Source organism: Tamandua tetradactyla, chromosome 6 (genome assembly GCF_023851605.1).
Source record: "Tamandua tetradactyla isolate mTamTet1 chromosome 6, mTamTet1.pri, whole genome shotgun sequence".
Lineage (NCBI taxonomy): Eukaryota > Metazoa > Chordata > Mammalia > Pilosa > Myrmecophagidae > Tamandua > Tamandua tetradactyla.
This window is the reverse complement of record NC_135332.1, coordinates 168,280,574-168,306,664: the sequence shown is the minus strand read 5'-3', so window position 1 is coordinate 168,306,664 and position 26,091 is coordinate 168,280,574. Positions and strand designations below refer to the sequence as shown.

The window sequence follows — 26,091 nt, the reverse complement described above, 5'->3', positions numbered from 1 at the left end:
TTCATATCTCTTAACTCTTGAAGATTTGACTTCCTCCACTGTTGAGTAATAGCCATCATTTCTTCACAACCACTTTAGCCCTCAAGTTCACTTTTGTTAATGCAGTGCATCAGCAAATGGAGATCTGGAAGTTTAACACTCTTAAGGGTCTTAACTCCCCAAACAATGTATGAACAACCTCAAAGTAGACAGTCATTTTTCCCAGGACACAAAATCTTGTTTTCAGATAATGAATGTTATTCTGCCTCTACTAGTAATTCCATGTTCTCCAGCCTAAGGCAATATTAATGTGCCCCTAGGAATGAGTCAACTGAGAGATGGTACATTGCCCAGACATCTAGCTGATTTAAACTGTGATACCCTACAACAATCATGATACAGATAAAGAGGCAGGGGGGTTGATGACAGGTTTCTCACTTATTTGGACCAACTTTAACACAAACTCTTTTACGCGTTACATTATCCCAATAGTCATCTTTCAGCATTTCACCTGCAGAACGTTGCAAAAAAATTAAAGAAAGAAAGACACTGGGGTCAATTTCTAACATTCCCTTTTAGGTAAGCACAGAAATTCACTCTTTGTGACTGGAGGCCTTGCTTTAGGTTGTACTTGAGTCTCATTTATCACCAGAAGTCCTGTTACAACCATTAGGCCAGGATTTCTCAACTGCGGCACTACTGAAATTTGGGATCGATCATTCTTTCTTGTGGGGGGTTGCCCTGTGCTTTAAAGGATGTTTAGCACCATTCCAAATTCCTACGAGCTAGATGCCAGTAACACACCCTAACAACCAAAATGCTTCCAGACATGGCGAATTGTCTCCTGGAAAGCAAACTCGTCCCAGGTCAGTTGAGACCCTCTGCAGCAGACCCAGCCCTGTGATGAGAGTACAAGGCTGCAGAAGGCTGAAGAAGGTGCTTTCTTTCTCTAGCTGGGTCTCCAACCAACAATTACCCATTCCTGCCCCTCTGGCCCGGGCATTCCCTATAATGATTCCCTCCCTTATCTCCTAGCAAAAGCCTACTCATCCTAAAGACCAATCCTTATCCCATTGCTGGTAGCAGCAGCAGTGAGGCAGCAGTTTTTCCCAAAAGACAGCCCGCTTATCAGGTAACATCTCACATCCACAGTAGGGTCTCACTGAAGGCCAGTAACAAGGCTGCTGAGCTGCTGGTTTTCCTGCCTAGATGAGAAATGCTCATGGGGGCAGACATTGGTTGAAAAGATCATGAGTTGATTTGCTCATCTCTCCTCTGTTTGGGGGTATGCCCGAACCCACGGCCCCACCTGGCCTCCCTATTGTTTACACTTCTGAGTATATCACCAGCACCTACAGCAAACACGGTGCCCACTGCCTTGGGGTGCAGCACATTGGGAGAGCTTTAAGGTGAGTTAGATTTCCTTGCTCCTGCCCAGCCCCAGAGTCACCCCTGACAGATAAAGTTCATATCAGTACGTATAACCTGGAGACTGTGGTCTGAGAAAGCCTGTCTTTTGCAAAATGACCTAATGATACCAAGCTTCACAAAAAGACATTTTTAAAATGCTAACATATAAATTATCCCCAGTTTAAGAGAAAGATCATTTTTTTATAACCTAAAACACAACCTCACGCCTTTTCAGTCTTCAAAACTTCTCTGCTGAAGTTCAACCCCCAGGCACCATGCAGTCCTTCAGCTATGCTCCCTCTACTATTTTGAGGGCAAGACATTTTAGGAAAGGGGGAATCAAAGGTTTATGATGAGACGGGAGAAGAGGAGGAAGAGAAAGAATCTGGAGAAGCTGTTGGAGAAGGAGCATGAAGGCCAATTCGTCCCTTGCCAACCGTGGCTCACCATGCTAATGAAACCCCCTTGCCCAGCATTCTCACATTGTCTTACTTGATTCTCCTGAGATTCTGCAGGGGATGGCAGGTAGTATTACCTGTGGTTCAGATGAGAAGCATAAAACATGATTCCTCTGAACTGGAAGGATTGCAGTGAGCAGAATTTGATAATCGTGCCTCTCCTATACACATACTTTGCTCACAGAGAAGGGGCATTCCATTTTGTCTAGCAAATAGTGATATCCGGCCTTCATTTTCCATTTCACTTCCAACTGTCTCATCATCAGGAGCATTTATTGATTCCATACTGTGCAAGAAAATTTTGGCTTCCCTGATGAGTGGACAAGTCACAGCAATGAAGCACGACAAGCTTAGTGACATAAAACAACAGAATTTATTCTCTCTATGGAGGCCTGACATCTGAAATCAATGGTTAGCAGGGCCATGATTTCTCAAGGTTCTAGGGAAAAGTCCTTCCTTCTCTGCCCCTAGCTTCTGGTAGTGGCCAGTATCCCTTGGCATCCCAGGGTCCGAAGCTGCAGAACTCCATCTCTGCCTCTGTCTTCACAAGCCTTCTCCCCTGGATCTATCGGTGTCTCTCTCCTTCTTATGAGCACACTAGTCACAGTGGATTAATACTCCAGTCTGACCTCATTTTAACTTAACTAATTCCATCTGCAATGACCCTATTTCCAAATAAGGCCACATTCACAGGTACAGGGGGTTTGAAGGACACAGTTCAACCTATAACACCCAATTTGCAGAAGAGGCAACTAAAGTCCAAGGAGCCTAATCAGCTTACCCTGGGTCAGACAACTAGGGAGGGGCAAAGCAGTGATTGACACAGTAGATCCATCTCCAATGTCCACACTTATCATTCTGCCAAGTTTAGATTCAATATATCTGTGACCCAGTAGCACAGTGCAGGGCCCCAGTAAGCACACCGGTACACAGTCCTAGAAAGTGCAGTGATTCAGGCTCTCCTGGAATGTCCTTCCCCCACTCCCACCCTCATCCCTACCCTGCCTCTTTGGCTGGACTCACTCCTATTCATCTTTCAAGAACCAGCACAAATATCAACTCCTCCATGAAAATTCCTCCTTGTCCTCTCTGCTATTTGCACCCAAAGTGTTTCCCATATCATAATGCAAGTGTCATTTATCTGTTTGCATGTCTCTTTCTCTGGGGCAAGGACTGTGCTTCATAGATCATTGCCATCTCACCTGGGGTAGTGCTAGGCACACAGTGGCTACTCAATGCTTGTTTGCAGGAGGAAGAAAAGGGAGAGAGGAGAGAAGGGAGGAGAGGAGAGGAAGCGTGAGGAATTATTCAGAGGAGAGTCCAGTTAGCCTGCTGCTTTTTAATTAATTCCTATGTTTTTCATGAGACAATATAATTTTATTTTCCAGTCTTTATGCCTTCCAAATAGAAAATTAGGACCCAAGAACTGATGACTGTACTTAGGCTGTGTTGTGGAAAAAGTCTTGATTACTATATAATACAAGTAGCCACCAATTTGCAAATCACATCACTCAGTCAACTCCTTTGCAAACTCCATCCCCAGAATTTTCTGGGAACTGGAGGAAGAGTTAGAACAGCCTTGAATTGGACTGGGACAGGGGCATTTGATCAGGACTATGTCCTGCCATTCCGGCCCTTCTGGCTGGGGTGGGGTGGGGAGTCAGGAACCTGATAGAACAGCTGCCTTTCCTCCCGGGCAGTCAATGAGGTGGCACAGGGGCGTCCCTGAGTCATTTCATAGAGTCAGTGTTTTCAGTCTTCTTTCTGCCCAGGGGGACACCGTTTCCTAGGCTCAGAGAATCTATATTCCTTTTGTAGGTCTCCTTCTACGAGAAAAATAGATTCATTTCATTGCTTTAGATGAAGGAGCACAGAGACCCAGAGAAGTGACACGGAGGCATGTCAGAAGGAAGAGGGACCGAGACTGAAGTCGTCAGCTTATTCCATTCACAAGGCAGGACCTCTCGTAGAGCTCAGAGTATTTGCTTCCATTTTGGAGCCCAACATCCTGGGCATGACTCGAAGCTTCTCTCCAGGGTGCGCATGGGTCCTCCCCATGAGAGCGGGCCCCCAAAAGGGCATGCGTTACTCCACTTGTCAAGTGAGACAGCTCATGCAGGGCATGATCCCAGCTCACTCACACTCTGCAGCCTGAATTTTAATGCTCTGCTGCCCTGTGTTAAACATATGCCTGGAATTCCAGATCCAAGCTGCAAGTTATCTGTGTAAACTGTCCTTACAGTGCCACTTACAAGGTGAAAATTCCTCTTCAGGAAGGGTTTGTAATATTCTGGTGAGTTTGTTGAGGACATGTTTCCAGCAAATATGAACTGCTTTCAATTATTAAGCACAATTTCTTGGATAGGCTTTGCTTCAGGAGCTTTGCATGAATTATTTCATTAAAATTCCCCCAGGCGGGCCACAGTGGCTCAGCAGGCAGATTTCTCGCCTGCCGTGCCAGAGACCCGGGTTCAATTCCCGGTGCCTGCCCATGTTTAAAAAAAGAAAAAATTCTCCCGATGGCCAACAAGGTGGGCATTATTATCTCCATTTCACAGATGGGGAAACCACAACCAGAAGGAGTCTGTGATTTGCCCAAGGTACCCTGTTAATAAGCAGTTGTGCTGGGATTCAAATCCAATCTGGCTAGAAACCATGTCTTAAATTTGATTGTTAGGTTCTCAGTGGCTACCTGTTATGAACATGATGCTGTTTGGGGCATGTGCAGAATATGTGTGTGTGTGTATAATTCTCCACATTTTTAAAATTGAAATATGCAGATTAGAAAACCAAAATGTCATTACAAGGCGAAAAGCCAAGAGATGCCTCAAAGAATAAGGAGAGGACTAGCATTTGTGTAGCTCCTCTCTGTAGCTGACATTTGAAGTGTTATCTCATGTGACTCTCAAACCTTGCGAGGCAGTCACTATCCTGGTCTAAAGGCTTAGAGAACAACGGCCCAAGTTCACATGTGTGCAGAGGGGCCGAACCAGCCCTCTAACCCGGATGCACACGGGATCAAAGATTCAGAGATCTTTTATTCTATCTTTTTTTTTTTTTAGTTAGAGGAGTTGTGGGTTTACAGAAAAATCAGGCAGAAAGAAAGCAGAGTTCTCCCATATGCCCTGCCCCCACACCCCACCCTGTGTTTTCACTACTGTCAACACTTTGCATTTGTCTGGTGCCTTTCTTACAACTGACAAAACAATATTATTATAATTATACTACTAACTCTAGCCCATATAGTATTCAGCATTTGTGTTGTACAGTCCCATTGTTGGGTTATTTTTTTTTTTAATTTTTATTCTAGTAAAATACACACAATATAAAATTCTTTAACCACATTCAAATATATAACTCAGTGGAGTTAATTACATCCACAATGTTGTGTTACCATCACCACTATCCCTTACTAAAACTTTCCCATCAGCCCAAAAAGAAACTGGACAAATTAAACATTAACTCCTATTGTAGTTTGTTAGCTGCCGGAATGCAATGTACCAGAAACAGAATGGATTTTAAAAAGGAGAATTTAATAAGTTGCAAGTTTACAATTCTAAGGCCATGAAAATGTCCCAGTTAAAGCAAGTCTATCAAAATGTCCAAATTAAGACACCAACAAGAGGTTACCTTCACTGAAGAAAAGCCAATGAAGTTCAGAGTTTCTCCCTCAACTGGAAAAGCACATAGTGAACATGGCAACGTCTGCAAGCTTTCTCTCCATGTTTCTTGTTTCATGAAGTTCCCCTGGGGACATTTTCCTTCTTTATCTCCAAAGGTCTTTAGCTGTGTAGGCTCTCATGGTTCTCATCTGTTGTGGCTCTGCTCTCTCAGAATCTCAAGCCTTTCCAAAATGCTGCCTCTTTTAAAGGAAGTAAACTAATCAAGACCCACCTGGAACGGGTGGAGTCATAGCTCCTTCTATTCAAAAGTTAATACCCACAATCGCCACATTTCCATGGAGATAATCTAATCAAGCTTCCAGCCTACAGTGCTGAATGTGGTTTAAAGGAAACGATGCCTCCATGTCATGAAACAGGATGAAAACATGGCTTTTCTAGGGTGCATAATCCTTTCAAGCCAGCACAACTCCTCATTCCCTAACCTGCCCCTGGCCCTTGGTCATGTGCATTCTAGTTTCTGATTCTATGAATTTGCTTATTCTAGTTATTTCATATCAGTGAGATCATGCAATATTTGCTCTTTCGCGTCTGGCTTATTTCACTCAACATGATGTCTTCAAGGTTCACCCATGTTGTCATATGTATGAGAGCTTCATTCCTTTTTTTGCAGTTGAATAAACTTCCAGTGTATTTATGTACATTTGTTTATCCATACATCTGACAATGGACACCTGGGTTGCACCCATCTTTTGTAAATTGCTTTGGGTAAAATTGACATCTTAACAATATTTAGACTTCCAATCCATGGACGCAGAATGTCCTTCCATTTATTTAGGTATTCTTTGACTTTCTTGATTCAGCACTTGCCCAGTTACTGAAATGCTTTAATCTGTTTTCCAGAATTTTGAGGAAGATGGTTCTGCCAGTTTTTGCCAGTTGTTCAAAGAATTGTTGAGAAATGGAACTGTAACCATCTTACATTGCCATCTTAGTCAACCAGAAGTCCTGACAACATCATTTTTAATAGTACCTCTTAATATCTTACTTGTACCATCCTTTCTTTGTTTCCTGAGTATCAGTGCAAGCAATGTAAAAGCAAACAAAAGTAGTTGTGTGGTTCTGCCTCTATCATGCCTCAGAGTTGAACATAGGTGTGTCATATCTGTGCATACATGCATGTTCACCTTCACACTTTCCTGTCTCCTTCCTGGAATCCACTTCACACTTATTTAGTGCCCGACTCACATTTCTGCAGGCCTGCTTTATTTGAAAATTCTTCTCAGTAGCTCCAAGTTTCAAGAACAAAAAGTCCTGTTTGACAAACAAGTCTGATGTCCTAAAATCAGCTGCCTGGTCCTAAAATCAGCTGCCTGGCCCACAAACAATAAATAATGGATGAGGAACATTGTAGCCATACATATTCCAGAGCAGAGTTTCGTCACCAGCTCATCTCAACAAACCATAGGATGCTCCTTGCACAAACACTGTGCGTCACCAATGAATACATCCATTGTCCATGTAGTACCAGCAACAGACAGGGAAAATTCCTCTTTTTTTCCCTCCTTATTTTGAAAATCATATCATATAATAACTTCAAATATCCTACTGTTTTAAAGAACAAGACTGAATTATTTTCTCAAGATGTTGAGGAAAGATAATGGCCTGGCTATCAGTGGTTCCTACAGAAAGCCTCATGGCTGTGATTTCAACCTGCCCTGAGGATGGTTGTGCGTCTGCTATAAAGTTCTACCCAAGATTACTTGTTAATCAAAAAGAAAAAAATTAAGTTCCAATGTCATCTTCATTCTTAATATGTAGCTCAGTCCTCTCCCACTGCCTGCTGCAGACATTACTGCTGATTTGAAGCAAACACTCATTTATTCAGTTTTTGACCTTGAGTAAACAAATTAGACATGGTCAGAGAGTTCTTTCCCCACTCTGTCAGGTCCTGTAGGTCTGTGGCATTTGTATCATGGAACAACCTTAAAACAGGAAGGTGGTGTGGGTTCAGGGATATCGTTTCAGACCCGGTAGGGTCACAGACTCTGGGTCCAGTCCTGGCTCCCACTCGGCCATTGCCTGCCCCAGGGTTCTTTTTTGTTGTTTTTTTTTTTAAGTTGTATATTCATCATCATGATCATTTCTTAGAACATTTGCATTAATTCAGAAAAAGAATAAAAAGAAAACAGAAAAAAATTCATACATACCATACACCTTATCTCTCCCTTTCATTGATCACTAGCATTTCAATCTACTAAATTTATTTTAACATTTGTTTCCCTATTATTTATTTTTATTCCATATGTTTTACTTGTCTATCGATAAGGTAGATAAAAGGAGCATCAGACACAAGGTTTTCACAATCACACAGTCACATTGCGAAAGCTATACCATTATACAATCATCTTCAAGAAACATGGCTACTGTAGCACAGCTCTACATTTTCAGGCAGTTTCCTCCATCCTCTCCATTACGTCTTAACTAACAAGGTGATATCTATTTAATGCATAAGAATAACCTCCAGAACAACCTCTCAACTCTGTTTGGAATCTCTCAGCCATTGACACTTTATTTTGTCTCATTTCGCTGTGCCCCCTTTTGGTCGAGAAGGTTTTCTCAATCCCTTGGGGCTGAGTACCAGCTCATTCTAGGATCTCTGTCCCATGTTGCCAGGAAGGTCCACACCCCTGGGAGTCATGTCCCACGTAGAGAGGGGGAGGGTGGTGAGTTGGCTTGTTGTGTTGGCTGGGAGAGGTACCAGTCTTAGTTGGAATGTAAGGCAGAATGGAGCACTGGAGAGCATTGGCTTTAGGAGGCAAATAGAGTGGGGTACAATTCCCAAATTTTCAAACCTGCCTGGACCCAGGTTTCCTTATCTGCAAAGTAGGAATAATAATGCTTACTCTCTCCTATTAGTAATGGAAAAAGGTCTGTACATTGCCTGGTACAAGGTGGGTGCTTAACAAATGTCAGGCCTGTTCCCAGCCACTGATCTGTTTCAGGAATAGATACTTCAAGATGGGCTGTGCATGCACATTCCTAAAAAACGTGGGATGACAGGTGGCCCTGAAGATCCCTTCAGCGCTAGACTCTCATGACTCTCCCTTAACCAAGGCCCAGCATCATGTGTCCTCGAGACCTGGGATATTAGTCAGTTCACTTTTTTTTTGCCTTTTTTTTTTTTCGCATGGGCAGGCACCAGGAATCAAACCCAGGTCTTCGGCATGGCAGGCGAGAAGTCTGCCTGCTGAGCCACCATGGCCCACCCGTCGGTTCACTTTTGGCAAGAGCAGAAACCCAACTCACACTGGTGTGGGCAAAGCAGGAATCTATTAGTTCATGTAATTTTGCAGTGCAAAGATAGGCAAGATGGAGTTGATTTCAGGCACGGCTATAGCTGAGAATCGTTCTCTCTTTCTCAGTCCGAAATTTCACTTTTCTTGTCTCTCTTTGCTTCATTCTGAATTCATGCTTCCTTTGTGAAGAGGGACGGATGGCTGTCAACAGCCTTAGACTCACACTCTCTCAGCTTAGCTAGTCCAGTAAGGAGAAATATGTGACACTCCCAATATCTATATTAGGGAAAACCTAGTTGATCCCCCTGGGATTACACCCTCACTCCTGAACCAATCATGATTGCCAGGGTGACAGCCTATGTGTCCACACTGGTGGCTGGGGCAGTTCTCACAGCTGACCCCCAGTGTAACCACCTGAAATGGGGAAGGGGAATCCCCCAAAGAAAATAGGGATTCCAGGCAGTCAAATACATGCCTGCTGTGCCTTAGCTGGTTTACTGTTCAACCCCAATATTTACCACAGTAAATAAAAGGAGGGAGCTAGGACTTGGGTGATGTAGGCAGTAGCCCTTAAGCCAAGGACACAAGTAATCAAGGAAAATCTCCACAAGGAAGACAAAACACTGAGAAAACACAGTATGTGTAAAAGGAGCTACTAGTGGCATAACTGCAAGTAACCTCATGTTTAAAAAATTTTGTCATTTGTTTACTTTTAAGGTTACCTTGTGTTTATGTAAGTGATACTGGTTTTCCAGTTTGTTGCTGACTGAATGTTTCCTTTTAAAAAATAACTTCATTTAAGTAAAAGCAAAGTAGATGAGTCGGGAAAAAAAATGAATGAATAATAATAATAATATAGACATGGGTAATGGCAGATTAATTAATGCAAGTGTTATGCCAATGACTAAAGCTTGGGAAATAACTTAGTATATGAATAAGAACATTCTCTTCCCAACAGTGGAAAAAACAAACACTGTGCTTGGTTTCTCTGACAAAAAAATATATTAAGTCTCTCATTGTGTGGTTAGCAAAGCTTTAGCCCAGGTCATCAAATGAATCAATAGTGAGAACCTAAAATCTTCAGCTGCTGGCTGACAAAATGGATCCCCTTGATTACTAACGTCTCATGGCAAAATGAGAGCTTCGGCACTCCAGGACATTGATCCACATACCCGGTTCTTTGTTAAGGAAAGAAATACATGAATGTGGGGTTGATGTGAAAATCACTTGTCCCAGAGTTCACCAGGCTGACTGTTCTTGAGAACGGAGGAACCATTTTCATGTGGTTATCTAAAGCCAGCTAGCCCAAAGGAGTATCAACCATCTCTCTGGACCCAGAATACCCATATGCACCCACATGTAAAGTGGTAGCTGGACCCTGGTTTGGATGACTGCTTGGTCTTCCAGTTAGCTGCCAGTTTCAGCCAGAACTCATTTAAGAATGCCCATAGTCCACTCACCTTTTCGATTATTTCCTCCAGGCCAAAACACGAAGTCCTCAGGGTTTTGATGCAGATCGAGATGCCAAAAGACTAAACAAAGCCTGCAAAGGAATGGGTATGAAAGATATTTTGTTTCCTTCTTTATATTTGAAGTTGATTAAATATGATCTCAAGTCCAAATTTCCCATGATCTTAGCAAGATTGTCCCCCACTTGTCTTGTATACTCCAAGCTAACTCAAGTCGATCATGTCTAAGGATCTCTTTACAAAAGCTCCCCAAGTTATAATCAGATCCTATTACATTCCAGGATTCAATACAACAATTATAAATTGGAAGCTTTAAAATGTAATTTGACCTGGAGGTGGAGGAAACCATGAGAAGTACAGTTCACAAAGTCCTAATGTTGCTTATGTTCCTCTGATTCCTTTCATGGGAGGTGGTGGGGAACCAGGTGTCATGAGAACTGGACTAGGGACCTTGGAGATGCATCTAGAAGTAGACCAGTGAGTGTAAAACTGTGGCCAAGGTGAAAAATCAAGAGTCAAAACTGGAGAAGCTGTTTACATCTAAGCCTAAAGGTAAATATGTGGCCAAGAACGAGGGTAAAGGAAGAAGTTAGGAGTCAGGTGGACCCAGGATCGGGGTGGAAAGCAAGAGGGAGCATGTAGGACTAAGGCCATGAGACCCACATCCCACATATGGATACTTCATGGGTGACAGATTATAGTTAGGAGTGCAAAATATGGGCCCACAAGAAGGAGGAGGAAAAGGAGAAGAAGGAAGAGAAAGCAGCAAGAACAAAGCCACCTGCCTTCAATGATATCTTAAGTTCTCAGATGATATACAGAAAAGATGACTTAACAGTATTAGACAATATTTATTGAAATCTTTGTGCCATGTATTTTGCATGTACTACTTCATTTAATAACAGCAAATCTCATTTAATCTTAATTTTTCAGATGGCTAACTTGAGGCTTAAAGGGGTTAAGTACTTGTCCCAGGTCACAACGTAGTTAAGTGGTGAAATTAGCATTAAACTCAGGCAGGAATTAAACCCCTGCTTTTAAACACGGGGTTTTTTACCTTCTCAATCAAGGGCACCTTTCATTTCCAAGTTGGTCCTTCAGAGCTTTTTTAACACACATCTTGGCACTCATTCATCCATCCATTCATTCATTCAACAAACCAATATTTATCAAGCACCTTCTCTGGAGGGTCTCATGTGACATGTTAAGTAAGCCTATACTTTATTCTGAGACAGCGTGAATCCAAGGAGTAGTTTTAATATAGAGAGCAATATGGAGAACTGATTGGAGAGTAGTGGAGATGGATGTAGGGAAACAAATTAGAAGGTGACCAAGAGACTGATGAGACTGAATAAGGCGATGGATACAGAAAAGAAGGAAAAGCTACACAAAATGTTAAGGTGTAAACACTACAGGGTTTTGTCAGACTGAGCATATGGGTTTGGAAAATGGAGAAATCAAAAGGAATCCCTAGTTTGCTGCCTTGGTAATAGAAGGTGTTTCATTCATTCATCAAGAAAAGAAATATAAAAGAAAGTATAGGTTAGATATTAGATATACTGAAATCAGGTGCCTGAGAAATCCAATAGGATTATCCAGAAGATCAATAGGAATGGGTCTAGAACTAGGGACAGAGATGGGACCAGGAGCCATAAATTTGAGAGCCACTGACACGTGGGTGGCAGTTGAAGCCATAGCTGTGGATGAGCTCACCATGAAAGCCTGTGTAAAGAGAGGAGAGACTCAGAGAATAAATCCTGGACACCCCAGCATTTAAGGAGCATGTAAAGAAAAACCCTAAAAGTAAGACTAACAAGGAATGGCACCCAAAGAGTTAGAATGGTAACAGAGAGAACTGTCTCTTCAGAGGCTAAGAGAGAAGAGAGTTTTCTGAAGAAAGGGGTACACAACAGTGTACAACTCTACCCACCCTGAGATCACGTAAAGTGAGAAATGAAGGTTTTTTTGAATTTTGAAACCAAGGAGAAACCAGTGGAGATTTGGAAGCAGCAGTTTAATTGCCCTGAGTTGGGATAAGAATGGAGGTGAGTGTGGGCCATTTTGCCCTAGAGGAGAAATGCTCACATCTAAGAGAATTTTTAAGTTAGGGAAGACTAGACTTCTAAAGAAGTAATCAATTGAGAGGGAGAGTTTGAAACAAGATTCTAGTCCCAGAAAGCCCAGAAGAGGGTGGAATCCAAAGCACAGATAGAAGGATTTACTTGAGCAGGAGATTGAGAGTAGGAATAGGGGTATTTGTAGAGGTAGCTGGGGCAGGACATTGAAGGAACTCATGCCTAACAATTCGATATTTCTCAGTGAGGTGGGAAGTGAGGTTATCTGCTAAAGACATGGATTTGATAATGGAATATGGGGCTTGAGTAATAGTTTGGAATCGCCCTTGAGTAGAAGAGAAGGGAGAGATGACCTGTACAGGACTGCTGATCCTTGCTGAGATTGTCACTGAGTAAGGTGATCATGATTTTTCAATGGCTTCAGCCTGCATGATTAGGTGATTTTCTCCTTTAGTCTGAAAGTAGGACAGAAGCAATGGATTTGTTAGATTGACCCCACATTTGTTGATTAAGAATTCAAGAAGACGAAGGGAGTGAGGCAATTGCCTCCTCAACGAATAGAGAGGTAAAGAGAAAACTTTGATTAATTTTGTGGATTTTTCTTTTTACCAAATAAAAAATTCTTCTTTTACATTTTTTGGTAACTTTAATGTTCCCAGCATTGAACTAAATACTTTATAAATAAAATCTCACTGAGATATCCCCACATAAGTCCATTTTTATAAGAGGAAATCAAGGCCCTGAAATGTTAAGCAAGTTGCCCAAGGTCACACAGCCAGTAAATGGTGAACACTGGGATTGATTTATTCCTGTGAGAGATGAGAGAACAAAGAGAGAGAGAGAGAGCTGTGCACGAAAGATGACATGTTGCTTGGTTTATGGGGCATCAGAGGAAAGCTGGGAGGTTCTAACTGCAGAAAGAAGCTTTTCCCTGTTATATCCTGGCTGATCTTACATTTGGACAGCAGCCATGGGGAGATTTGTTTTGTCTGGATGTGGCAGGATGTTTATGGGGTTTTTTTTCATTCTGAGCAGCTGAGCCTGCAGGTGCTTTCCAGGCAAAATTTCCCTGCTGCCTCTCACGTGAGGTCCCCGCACCTGCATGTGTAATAGAGACAGAAGTTGAAATGGGTGTGGGATTGAATCAGCTGCAGTTGATATATTCTTGCATTCTTAACCACCATTTGAGTTCAGTTCAGTAAGCACAGGCTGAGCACCTACTGCGTGCCAAAGTCATGTAGTAGTCTCTTCTTCCTTTTGGATGTGGCCACAATTGGGGGTCAATATTCCGCCGGTTGCCCCATGGAGCACCTTCTATGTGCCAAGCCCTTCACTGGGTGTTGCACGTGTCATTGATCCTCCCACCAAGCCTCAAGGTTGGAGTTATTATAGCCACTTGACAGGTGACAGCGCCAAGTCTCAGAGATGAAGTGTCTTGCCCAAGGTCATGGAGTTTATAGAAGCGAACCCTAGAGGGCTGTGATTTGGTTGAAGGTCTAGAAATTCCAACATCTATCAATAAGCACGAGCAGAAGCAAAACTGCATCCCTGGCAAAATTTGTCCATGAGGCCAGGCACCCACCTCATCAGTGCACCAGTCCTCCCAGGGCTGGATTCAAATGTCCAGGGCAATGCTGTCCAATAGCCACAACTGTGGGCCACATTTGTAACTTTCAATTTTTGAGAGACCAAATTTGAAAAAAGAAGAAAAAGAAGAGCAGATGAAATGAATTTCAACAATATATTTTAGTTAAACTAATGCTATATAACAAGTGTCATTTCAACGGGTTATCAACATAAAAATCATTAATGAGATATTTTACCTTCTTTCTTTTTTCCCACATTGTCTTCAAAATCCAGTGTGGATTTTACACTTAGAGAACATTTCAACTTGGGCCAGCTACATTTCCGGTCCTCAATAGTCACATGTGGGTGGTGGCTACCGTAGTGGACAGAGCCCATCTAGAGACCCGAAGCTTCTGAAAGATCAGGTGCCCTCCCCTCAACCACTCACCTCGCTATGCAATCTAAAAATAATAAGACTGCTCTACCATGAAATAACACTTTAGTTTTCAAAATGACATAAAACCTACAGGTACACTGAAAGTAAAAAGCTGCTTTTAGATTTCCTCATTGTTTGTTTTGTTTTGGTGCCCTACTTGGATGGTGTCTAAGTGTGTGCTTGGCCTGCCTATTGGGTAACCCTGAGCAGTCCTCTCGCTCCAATGACTGCTCTTGGTCAACCCTCTTCCTCTCAAGGCTTAGCATCCCTCTGCTGCCCCTACTCAGCCCCCAGCACCTCCCACCAGGCTCTGCCCAGATCTGTTTCTAGCTGGGTCCTTCCAAAGGGAATGCTTAATCCTGAAGGTGAACAGTTTCCAGGGGCTGGTTGTTCTCTCTGAGAAGTAAAATGATGCTCATCATTCTGCTCCCAGAACTATGGAAACATAAGCTCTTAGAGGTAACCCTGCCTTGGAAATTAACCAAGACTCCTCAAACTTCAAGATGCATTCCAATCATCAGGAGATCTTGTTAATATGCAGATTCTGATCTGGTAGGTGTGAGTGGGGCCCAAGGTTTTCGCTTTTCCAACAAGCTCTCGGGCCAGGCTGATGCTGCTGGTCTTGGGAACCACACTTTGGGGAGCAGAGGTCTGGTTCATCTGAGATCCAGGCAGGTGAAGCAACTGGACTCAAGTCTGCTGGGGACAGAGCCTGGCCTCCAGCTCCCAGCCCTGCACTCTCTCCACTCTCGAGGGAGTGAACCTCAGACAGCTTCAGATCTGAGTTTGTCCCCCTGAGGCACTGTGACCTCAGGCTTCTTAACCTTTCCAGGCTTCAATTTTCTCATCTGCAAAATGGAGCTAATCATGTCTGCTCACAGAGATGTTGAACCATTTAATGCTAATTTCATGCTAATCTTTCCCTTCAGAACAATATGCTCGGATCCTACATCCACCCACATCCAGCTTGATCAGAGTGAGTGGCAAATAAGCCCTCCCCCGAGAGTCCTTTGTTCTCCATTACTGAGGGCGCAGTGGGTTGAATGGTGGTTCCCCAATGGTATATCTACTTGCGGCAAAGAGAAAATTGCTCCAGACAAAGTTAAACAGGCAAGGATGACTTATCCCAGGGCTGCTGCAGCAGGGGAGAGAGGCTGGAACTCAACTTCCAGGAAAGCCGAGAGTTGGTGGGTTTTACAGCAAGGGCAAAGGCACTGGGAGAGTGGGACGGCCACCAGGTGGACGGGAAGGGGAGGTCAGGGGAGAGTTTGACCCTTGGAAGAGCGAGGGTGTGAAGCTGAACTTCTCGGCAGTCAGAGCTGGTTCTCTCTGCAATCAGACAACTGTGTGATTAGTTTCAAAGAAAAGCTAGGATTGGGGAGGAGGCAGGGATGCCACCGGCAGCTCTGTGGAGTCAAGAGCAGGCTTGGTCAGTGGTTGTCCAGCATCACAGGGTTCAGATAAAATTCAACACAGTCGCAGAATCTGGGAGTGGGACCTTATTTGGAAGCAGCAGCTTTGCAGATGGGATTAAATTAAGCTTCTCCAGGAGAGCTCATCCTGGATTACCCAGGCGGACCCCAAATCAAATGTTAAGTGTCCTTGTAAGAGACCAAAGAAGAGCAGAGAGAAGAGGAAAAGGCAATGAAGAGATGGGGTCTGAGACTGGAGTGATGGGGCTACAAGCCAAGGAAAGCAGAGACCTGCCAATGCCACCAGAAGCTGGGAGACAAAGAACAGATTCTCCCCTGGAGCCTCCAGAGGCTGTGAATTTGGACTTCCAACCATCAGAACTGTGAGAGAATATGTTTCTGGTTTGTTTGTTTGTTTGTTTTAAGCCACCAAGTTTGTGGTCATTGTTATGGCAAGTGAAAATCAGTGACTCTCCCAGGGAGGCAAGATTCTCCCCATTAGTTACTTCATCCATCTTCCCCCGCACCCCCATTTTCAAAGAGAAACTGAGAGGCTGGGATGCACAGTGGTGTGGATGGAAGGGACTGGCCAAAGGACACCCTAATCCAGAGGTGCAGCCCCCAGGCTCAGCAAGGCAGGCTGTGACAGCCCGGGGCAGCCCCAGGGAGAGCTCAGCCCAGCCACCAGCTGCTCAGACCATCCCAGATCAGTGACAGTATTGAATTTCACCTGAAAACCCCCTTCAAACCCAGTGGCCTCCATCCTGCCCACAGCTCAGTATCCTCTCAGAAAATTGCTGGCCATCCCCAAGGCTGAGTGTCACCCCACTGTGACTGCTACTGTGAAATTACTCTGCAACGTCCAACGTGCAATCAGGACTGAGGTTTCTTCTTTTCTCACGCTTTTTAAAACTCTTTCCCAGAACCACAGGGGACCAGTCCAGGGATCTTCAAACCATTGTAAATGTTTACCGGAAACTGTTCAGCAGCACCGACTGCTTATATGACACACATCTTGTGAAATGTCACATGAGGTCACTGTTTGGTAAATCACTTCTCGATCTAGTAGTGGAAATGGCTCTTGGAATAAACCCGAGACCCAGGCTCACGGGACATAAGGGAAATCTAGTGTTCATTTCACGGCCTCCCCCCAGCTCAAGGCTGTTGGTGAACCTTCACAGATGGCTTTGCATACTGCTCGCTCGCTCTCTCTTTTTTTTTCTAAAGTATTCTGGAAAGAAAGGCTAGAAAACACTTTTTAAATATTATCTTGATTTCCCTGAATTCTCCATATGTGGGTTGCCTATGACATCAGGGTGGAGACAACCTTTCCATTGGTCCCTGCTACAAACAATCCATCTAGAATCACGGGCATCTTTTCACTAAGGCAGAGACAAGGTCCAGCCATAATGATGCACAAACTCCTCCATTCGTTCATTCATTCATGTGTCTACATGCCTTTCAGCAGCCTGCCTTCTGATACCTGGCAGGAGACTTCTATGTGGATACAGCAATGACCACAGTTCTCTGCCCCCCTAGAACCTGCAGTGCAGTGGGAGAGACAGGAGGGAGAACAGGCCACCAAGGGCACAGAGGGAAGATGGCTTGTTCATCCCCAAAAGGCGAGTGAGTTGACTCCTTAAAGAGGGCGGAGAGGGAGTGGAGCTAAGGATCAGAGATAAAGGAAAGGAATTGCAAGTAATTATAGAGTCGATTGGGAAAGGATGAATGAGGGGGAGGGTTAAGACTTCCAGAAGCAAGAAGAAACTCCTCCAAAGGGCCCCCATGCACCCCGCTGAAGAGCTGGGGCTTATTCCGGGTCAGAAGAAGCCTGAATTGAACATCAGGAAGCGGAGGAGTGACCAGGCTGAGCTGCACATCACAAAGGTGGCCCCAGCTGCGGTGGGAATGACGTTGGGGTGGGGCTGGAACGTCAGGACCCCCACTCGCTTCCCTGTGTGGGGCTGTATCAGTAGTTCTGCTGAGAGGTGTGGTGGAGCGCGGATGGCGAGGGAGGGGTGGCTTTGAGGAGGTGGAAGAGAGGGGTCTTGGGGCCACTATCGGATGTGGCGTGAGGAAGCGCAGAGACCAGGACGAGCCCAGACATCCAGCCGGCGCGGGGCAGCGGGTGGGTCACGTGGAGGCAGGACGGCTCCTTCCGTTGCGAAGACTGCGAGGAACCGGGCCGGGATGTTGCGAAGACTGCGAGGAACCGGCCGGGATGTGAGCGCCCTGGAAAGAGGGGCAGAACACTAGAAGGAAGAGGAAAAGGCCAACTCAAGTCCTACTTACCAGAAAAAGAAATCCTGTTGAGGTGAGATTTCTGGCACACAGAAGTTAAAAAAGAGTAATGCCACAGCGGAAGCAATTAGACACACATTCCACAGGTGAAGCGTCAGGAGGAAACGACTACTTAAATAACAACATTGGAAATGAACCAGAATGAGGCAGCAGTTAACTCCTACTGGTTCTGCAACTGAGCGCATCTTAGAACTTTCTTTCTCCAATTGGGCACAAGCCGCTACATCCTCCCGAAGTCTCAGGTGGAAAATAATCCCTGAGATGAACTGTCCAAGGACACAAAGCTACGGGCAGTGTCAGGACCACTAAGGTCTCCTGACCCCTAAGTCAGGACTCTCTTTCTACTCCCCACTGACTTTCCAAGCCCTCTGTGAAGGCTGGTGCCAGAGCTGAGGCAAGGGTGAAATATCAAGTCTCTGGCAGCATTCCTTTTTCCCCTTCCCCATCTCCAACCAGCCCTCCTTCCACCCCTCCCCAAGTCTGTGTCCTCAACTTTGCCTTTTCTCCACTCTTCGCATCAGAATGGATCCACCCATTTCTTGTTCCTTCAGGATCCTGGGTAGCACCCATCTAGAGCCAAGTGGTCAGTTCCTTTCCAACATTACTGAACATTTGCTTTTCACGGGCAGTGGACAGCAAGACGGGAACTAGCAACAGGCTAATGCGGGAGTCTCCAGTCTTTCGTCTATGAAGAGGGTTGTAGTATTTTATTTTTCTTGAAGGCCTGAGGCACTGCTGAGTCTAGCAGGTGTCCCCCCAGTAGCCAGGATACAGGAGAAGTGCCTGATGGGAGCCCTCCCCGTGTACACCTTCCTGCGGGAATACACTCAGAGCAGTGGGCCCAGGGAGAACCAAGTGCTGACATTTGGACAGTGATCCGTCATCTAGAGAAGGTTTGGAGAACACAGTGACAAATCTTCTCCTAGCCCCTGAGATAACAGTGTTATAACCTCCATCTACCAAACAGCAAAAGAGAGGCTCTAGAGCGGTGTTGTCCAACAGAAATATAATGTAAGCCATAAATGCAATTTCAGATTTTCTAGAAGCCAAGCCACATTTCTTTTAAAGTAAAGAGAAGCAGGTGAAATTACTTTTACCAGTATATTGTATTTAAGCTACTTTAGCCAAACATATAATTAGTATAGAAATTATTAATGAGTTATTTTACACTCTTTAAATACTGCCTTTGAAATTCGGTATGTATTTTACACCCATAGCACATCTTAATTTAAACTAGGCCACATCTCAAGTGCTCTTGGTCCCTGTGTGAGCAGCTTTGGCACCAGACAGTGTGGTCTGAGCGAGCACAGAGGCCGGAGCTCAGCACAACAGGGCTGGAATTCCAACCCAGCTCAGTCAGCCTCCTGCCACACCAGCTGCTTCTCACCCCTGGGGCCTGCCCTGAGACTGCCGAGCTCCGGGAACTAGTCCCCACGTTCATGAAGTGTTACTCCGTATTACAATAATTTTGAAAAGAGCTTCTAGAGAGAATGCCTTAGCTGGAGTGACTCCAAAAGTGGTGGCTGCAGGGCCCAAGGCAGAAGCAGTAGAGAAGGCACTTGGATACCAGGGAGAGGTCCCCCTCCAGGAAACCCCAAATCCCACTAGGTGAGCCCCCGCTGCTCTCACTGCACTCTAATCCCAACAGGGACAGAGACAGCAGGGATATATATTTTTTCTGATACTTTTATTGACAAATCTTCCCACGCGTTCAAACCATATGTGGTGTACAATCAATGGCTCAGAATATCATCACACAGCTGTGCATTTATCCCCATGACAGTTTTTAGAACATCCGTGTCACAAAAAGAAAAACACCTATTAATCCCATACCCGTTATCCCTCCCTCTCATTGGCCACTAGTATTTCAATCTACCCAGTTTATTTTGCCCCTTACTCCCCCTCTTATTTATTTTCTTATCCATATTATTTTGCTCAGCAGGGATCTTTTGTTTTTTGGTATGTGCAGTCACTGGTACTCGAACCCACGTCTCCCTCATGGCAGGCGAGAATTCCACCACTGAGCTATCCTTGCACTGCCTGGCAGCAGGGGTCTTGATGTCCGGTTAGGGAACTGTCTTTAGCCCCCTCCGAGGCCCCATCAGCCTCTCTCGGAGCTGTCCCTGTATAATTATGCAAACCAGGGAGAAACAGTGCCATTACTGAGTGTGAAGCCCTCGCATCCCAGAGGCTCTGGGTCACGGGGGCAGCCGGTGGGGTGCACGGGGTGTGACTTCAGGGGCCGCTGGCCAATTACGCTGCCTAGTGTCCGAGGCCTCAGAGGCGCCTTCTCAGGGCCACACAGAGCCCTGCTTGGATTATCTCCTTTCATTCTCCTCAAAGTTCTGCACATTGTTATCCCCATCTTATAGATGGGAAAACTGGGACTTAGCAAAGCAGATACTTTGCCCAGTGCCATACAGCTGGGAAGGGGCAGAGCCATCCATCAAATCCAGTCTGCAGAAATCCACTTCGGGGTTTGCTGGTTAGTCTTCCTCATTCCCACACTTGCAGCTCCTGGGTTATCTTCTCCAATCCTTTAGGAAAATCCATCTCTCCACATTCAAAGAAAGATATTCCTCCTTCTTTCTCATCTGTGACAGTTCTGGGACTGTTCAAATGGCTTCTACCCTCCCATCCCCACCCTCAGCCTCCATCCCGAGCAAACACTGATCTTAGTTCTGTCTCTATCGATTTCCCTACTTTGGACTTTAACATGAATGGAATTATACAATATGTAGTCTTTTGTGTCTGGCTTCTTTCATTCAGTGTCATGTTCCAAGGCTCAGCACATTGCAGAATTGTCAGAACGTCATTCCTTTTATGGCCGTCCACCAGTCCTCTGTATGGGTAGACCACATTTCGTTATCCCGTCATCGTGTAATGGACAAGGGGGCCGTGTCTCTGCTTTGGCCTTGTGCTTACTGCTCCTGTGGACACTGCTGGACAAGTCACGTGTGGACACCTACTTTCATGTCGCCTGGGCATAAACCTGGAGTGGAGTCCAGGAAAAGGCCATATTTGTCCTTTTCAGGCACAGTGCCTAGTGCTGTGCAGGATGGGGCCCTAGGTAGATATTTTTTGTGAATATGTGAAAAGAAGAGCATTTTCAGCACAAGACATTAGAGCCCAAGGGTGCATCTAAACTCTACCCAAGCCTCTCAGTCATGAACCCTGGCTTCCTCAGACTTGACTAAAATAAACCTCCTTCTTCTTTCTTATTCTTACTTGTGACTTTGTTTCTTTCTCTTGCACTTTAGGAACTGATGAAGCAGCTATCATTGAAATCTTATCAAGCAGGACATCGGAGGAGAGGCAAAAAATAAAACACAAATACAAGGCAACGTATGGCAAGGTGACTCCCAGGGTTTCTGGCAGGTGTGGGCACGCCTTGGCCTTGACTGGCTCTGCTTCCTCTGATTCTCAGTGGAGAAAGTCTTTAAAGCTTTATTGAGTGAGCTGAGGAGAAATGATGAAACAACCATTTAAAACTTTAATTGGCTTCAGAAAAACAGAAATTGCTGTTAACTTCACAGCCTGAAAAATCAATGTTCTTAAATGCATTATTTTTAAAATTGCATTTTTCTACGATGTCCGTAGTCAGTGTTTCCACTCAATTTGGACTAATTCCACATGTCAATTTAGATAGGCCAATGATTTAAAAATAAATTTCCACAGCTGGGTCTGAATTTATACAGGAATTCTTCATGTATTCAGGCATCTTCAGGAATGAAATACTCTTCACAAGTGACTGTTTTGGAAAATTGAGATAGATCCATTTCATGAAGTGTCAAAACCTCCTTCTTTCTTTAATAATAATATTATTATTATTTCGCTTCTATGTATGGATATCGTTAAATGCACACTAGGCTTTCTTGTTTCTTTATTAATATATAACAAATACAATTTAACCTTTCCTGATTATCATAAGGATTATCATCATGCAAAATGAATATTAATTATTCTAGTGCACATTAATTACACATTTACAGTTTCAATCATTATATGTATAAGCAGACAGAGAGAGATGAAAGTAGAGATGAATTTCCTACTTATTTGACATTGTGTAGGTAACAATCTCTTTAAGGCCTTGGGCTGCTCACCTATAAAATGCAAATATCAACTTTTCTTGGGTTGCTGGGAGAATTATAAAGGTGCAATGCTGGCATAGATTTCTAAGGGCAGCTGTGACCACCCATGATAGGTCTGATTGCTTCCATTTTACAGATGGGAAAAGAGAAGCTCATAATGTTTAAATGAGTTGTGTAAAATCACACACTTAGTAAAAAGAAGAACCAGGACTTGAATTTATGTCTTCTGGCACCACAGCCACTGTCCTTACTTCTGGGTGACCCAGAATCTGAGTGGGGCCATTTCCTTATGCAATAAATGAGTCTCTGGTGGTTGTGCTTCTTAAAGTTCTTCTGCCTCTCTCCTCAGTGACAGGCTTGTCAGTGTCATCTTTGGTGAGAATAACAAGTGAATGTTCAGTTTGACTGCATTTGACGGATTGAGTGAAGTAACATTTTCATCTTTGCCAACGTGCTGAACTCTAGCAGCCTCCCAAGCTCCCAAGTCTACTTCCACCCTACTGATGTGGAAAGTCAGCTGCCAGGCTTCTTAAAATTTCATCTAAAATAAGAGCACCTAGGTTCAGAGTGAAGGCCTAGGTCTCTGCTAAAAATAAAGCGGGCATGCTCTAATGCAAGGACTTCGTGATACGTTCATTTGCCAACCGGGAAGCCTTTTGCTTATTTTTCAGTTCTCAGTTGTGTTTCAGAAAGTTGAGATTGCTGAAGAGATGACCGAGAACACAAAAACACAAAGTCAGAAAGATGTTAGAGATGATCACATCCAAGTCCCCGTGTCAGAGATGCAGCAATTAAGTTCCAAGGGAATAACCAGCTGAATAACCATCCTGCTAGTTAGCAGGAAAATCAGGACTAGACCTGAGTACCCTGTGCCTGCTTCTCTGCCCAAACAGAATGCAAACACTCCAGTATTTGTTTTTCTTCTTGTGTCTAGTAAGAGGCGGGAACCAAAATTTCTTTCCCCTGCAGTTCTAGATAATGCACATCTAACCTGTAAAAGTATTCCCAGCCTTCGGGTGGATCAGCACTGCAGAAGACCAAGCAAAGGCTTCCCCAGGCACCACATAAAATGTACCACCTTCCAGGGGATAAAGGCAGTAATATTACAGCCACCTTTTAAAACCTCAGATCCAGGGACTCAGACAAAAATCTTTTGGATTTTTTCCCCCAGGCTCAGATCTCAACTATTTGAGAAATAGTTGATATGCTTACCCTCAGAAAGTTTCTTCTTTCTGGAAAATAATAACAGTATTTATTGAGCATTTAAGGTATGCCAGGCATTGTGCCCAGTGTTTACATGCATTGTCTCCTTTTAATTCTCTCACCAACTCTATGAGGTAAACCCTATTAGGATCCCCATTTTTCAGAGAAGGAAGCTGACACTTGATGAAGTTACATAGAAAAGAACTACAGTAACTGTACATCCCTGTTTTCCGTGTTTATTCCTGTCTCTACTCTGCAATTATTAATAGAGCCCCTTTCTCAAAGCATCCCAGTTTGGATGGTCAATGACCTGTTCACTCTAGAGACAACAGACCCATTTTTCTGCCAGAAAAGGGTTTTGGGGCCAGGTCTTCCTTCTTCTGAGGTTGAATGAATGGCGATACTGGGAATTCCACCCCTGGAAGTGTCCCAAGGCTGTCTTAAGGATCCATTGAGAAAGCTCGGGAACCCTCAAGTGTTAGGCAAATGTTGGTCATTCCTGGGATTCCACTCCATGGCCTCAGCCCTGAGCCAAGGTCCTCCTGTCTGTCTGCCAGCCCCGCGGGACACACGGATGGGCAGTCACCATGACTGTCCTCCAGAGCAGGCATTGTGCCTCTCTGGCTCCCGCTGAGGTTCGCTGGGGTGCATCTCTCGCTGTGTTCCCACAGGACTTGGAGGAGGTGCTCAAGGGTGACCTGAGTGGAAACTTCGAGAAGACAGCGTTGGCCCTGCTGGACCGCCCCAGCGAGTACGCTGCCCGGCAGCTGCGGGAGGCCGTGGAGGGGCTGGGCACGGACGAGCCGGTGCTCATCGAGGTCCTGTGCACAGCAACCAATAAGGTGAGCCCAGCCACACCTCGCAGGTGCCGGTAGGGAAACTCCCCGGGACCCCACCCACGGGGCGAGCAAGAGTCTGGGCAGAGATGTGTCTGCAAGGCCCTTGCGGGAAGGTCGCCTCGTCCCGTTTCCCCGAGGCCAGTCCTGGAGCTGCTGCCCCTCGCTAGGCAGAAGACATGCCGGCCGGAAGAGCCGTATCCATGTCGCGTTTTTATTTTTGAAATCCGAGGCTCAGTTTATTTTCAGGAAGCAAGATTCTCCTGTGGCCCTCCCAGCCTGACTCTGCGGGCCTCCTGGCACGTGCCCGGCACTCAGTAGTCCGAGTAGGTGGGGGTAGCTGCCCCGTCACCGCCAGCGTCTGACGTCAAGTACCATTGAGGCGGGAGCTGGGTGGTGCAGGGGGACCCGGGTGAGCCCCCCAGAGGTGGGCTGTCCGCTCTGCAGGGTCCTGCCTCCCCGTTCACTGGGCTTTTCCCCTTGTCCCTGGGGCACATGCCGCCATTTCAAGACCCGGAAAGAGCATTTTGTTAAGACCCCAGTGGAGGCACATTTGAAGCTGTGAGGGCCAAGGAATTTGTCAAGAGTAAAGAGGGTCCCCAAGTCATTGATATGAGACGCTGCCCTCCTCTCCAACCAAACATCACAGCAGAAGGGGTGGGGGATCCGCTGGGGAAAATGCCAGAAAATCAAGGCCATTCCTCAAGTCTCCCGTAAGAAACAGAAGCAGTTGATTGGAGCAGACATCCAATCAGAGAAAACCGAGCAACATTGCTTTGCTTTGGCGCTAAAATGGTATTTGAGCCTTGAAAGCCAACACCCCTGAAGGGGTTGATTCTGTTAGGCTCCACCTTGTTACTGAAGGACCAGAAGGATGCAAGCTGCAGCTGCAAACCTCTTCTCTGAGCATCCCTGGACGCCTTTTCTTCCCATAAGATAATAAGACACCCATTTCAAGAAGGAGTTTCCATCTAGGAGTTGGCCTCAGTGGAGGGTCTGTACAGATGGGCAGGTGGGCTCCATCGCCCCACACAAGTGAGCACACAAGTTGCCTCACTCAGGGTCCCCACCCTCCCCAGATGCTCATGGGTCCCAGTCATGAAGCATCCAATGCCAGGGGACAAGAAGGCTAATGCTGTTATTTTTCTATTCTTATTTGACCACAGCTTTTCCCCCAAGTTTCTTTCAGCTTCTGCCCTCAACCATTAAGCATGGCATTTTTTCCAGTCTGATATATCTGAGAGTAAAGAGAAGAAACATAGAGAGAGCAGGCCTGGGGTTCAGACAGAGGCTAGAAGTGGGCTGGAAGATGGAGGGAGCTGCACAAGCAAGTGGTCAGCTCCCACTGGCTTCCCACCCACCAATGCAAGGCGGCCAAGCTCCTCCCCGCCCTCCCCTCCCCGTGGCTGCCCACTGACTTTCCAGCTCGTATGCATCGCTTGTTCATGTGTAAACTGAGGCAGCTCCTCAGGCGGGCAACTTGGCTCAAACCATTGAAATGTGAAGCTGTTCTTCCTGGTACACATCCTAGAGAGAAACTTGCACTCCTGCACTCAGCCAGTTGTCTACTGAATGCAGCCTTGTTTGAGGTAGAGAATAATTGGAAATAACCAAATTGCCACCAAGAGGAGGCTGGCCGATGACACTGGCTTACTGTAGGATGGGGCATCATGCAGGATAGTCACTTGGTGACTATCCCTGAAGGAACACAGCTAGATCTCCAAGACATTAATGAGTGAAAAAAATGATTCGAAGAATGATACAAGGGGTGCGAAGGTAGTTCAGTGGTAGAATTCTTGCATGCCATGCGGGTGACCCAAGTTGAATTCCCGGCCCATGTATTTCCTAAAAAAAAAAAACAAGCAACAAATGGTGCTGCAATAATGGAATAGTCACATCGAAGAGGAATGAAATGTGACCCTGCCATACAGCATTC

The 26,091-nt window shown here is 45.1% G+C and overlaps 1 protein-coding gene across 3 annotated transcripts in view; it reads left to right on the top strand.

The window, feature by feature from the left end:
• ANXA13 (annexin A13) overlaps positions 1 to 26,091 on the top strand; it is a 56,695-nt gene that overhangs the window by 10,329 nt on the left and 20,275 nt on the right. For all 3 annotated transcript variants that reach the window (XM_077167593.1, XM_077167592.1, XM_077167594.1), the window contains 3 exons: positions 10,248 to 10,323; positions 21,286 to 21,380; positions 23,991 to 24,161. In XM_077167593.1, the coding sequence (XP_077023708.1) occupies positions 10,248 to 10,323; positions 21,286 to 21,380; positions 23,991 to 24,161 (342 nt within the window). The remainder of the gene's footprint in view (positions 1 to 10,247; positions 10,324 to 21,285; positions 21,381 to 23,990; positions 24,162 to 26,091) is intronic.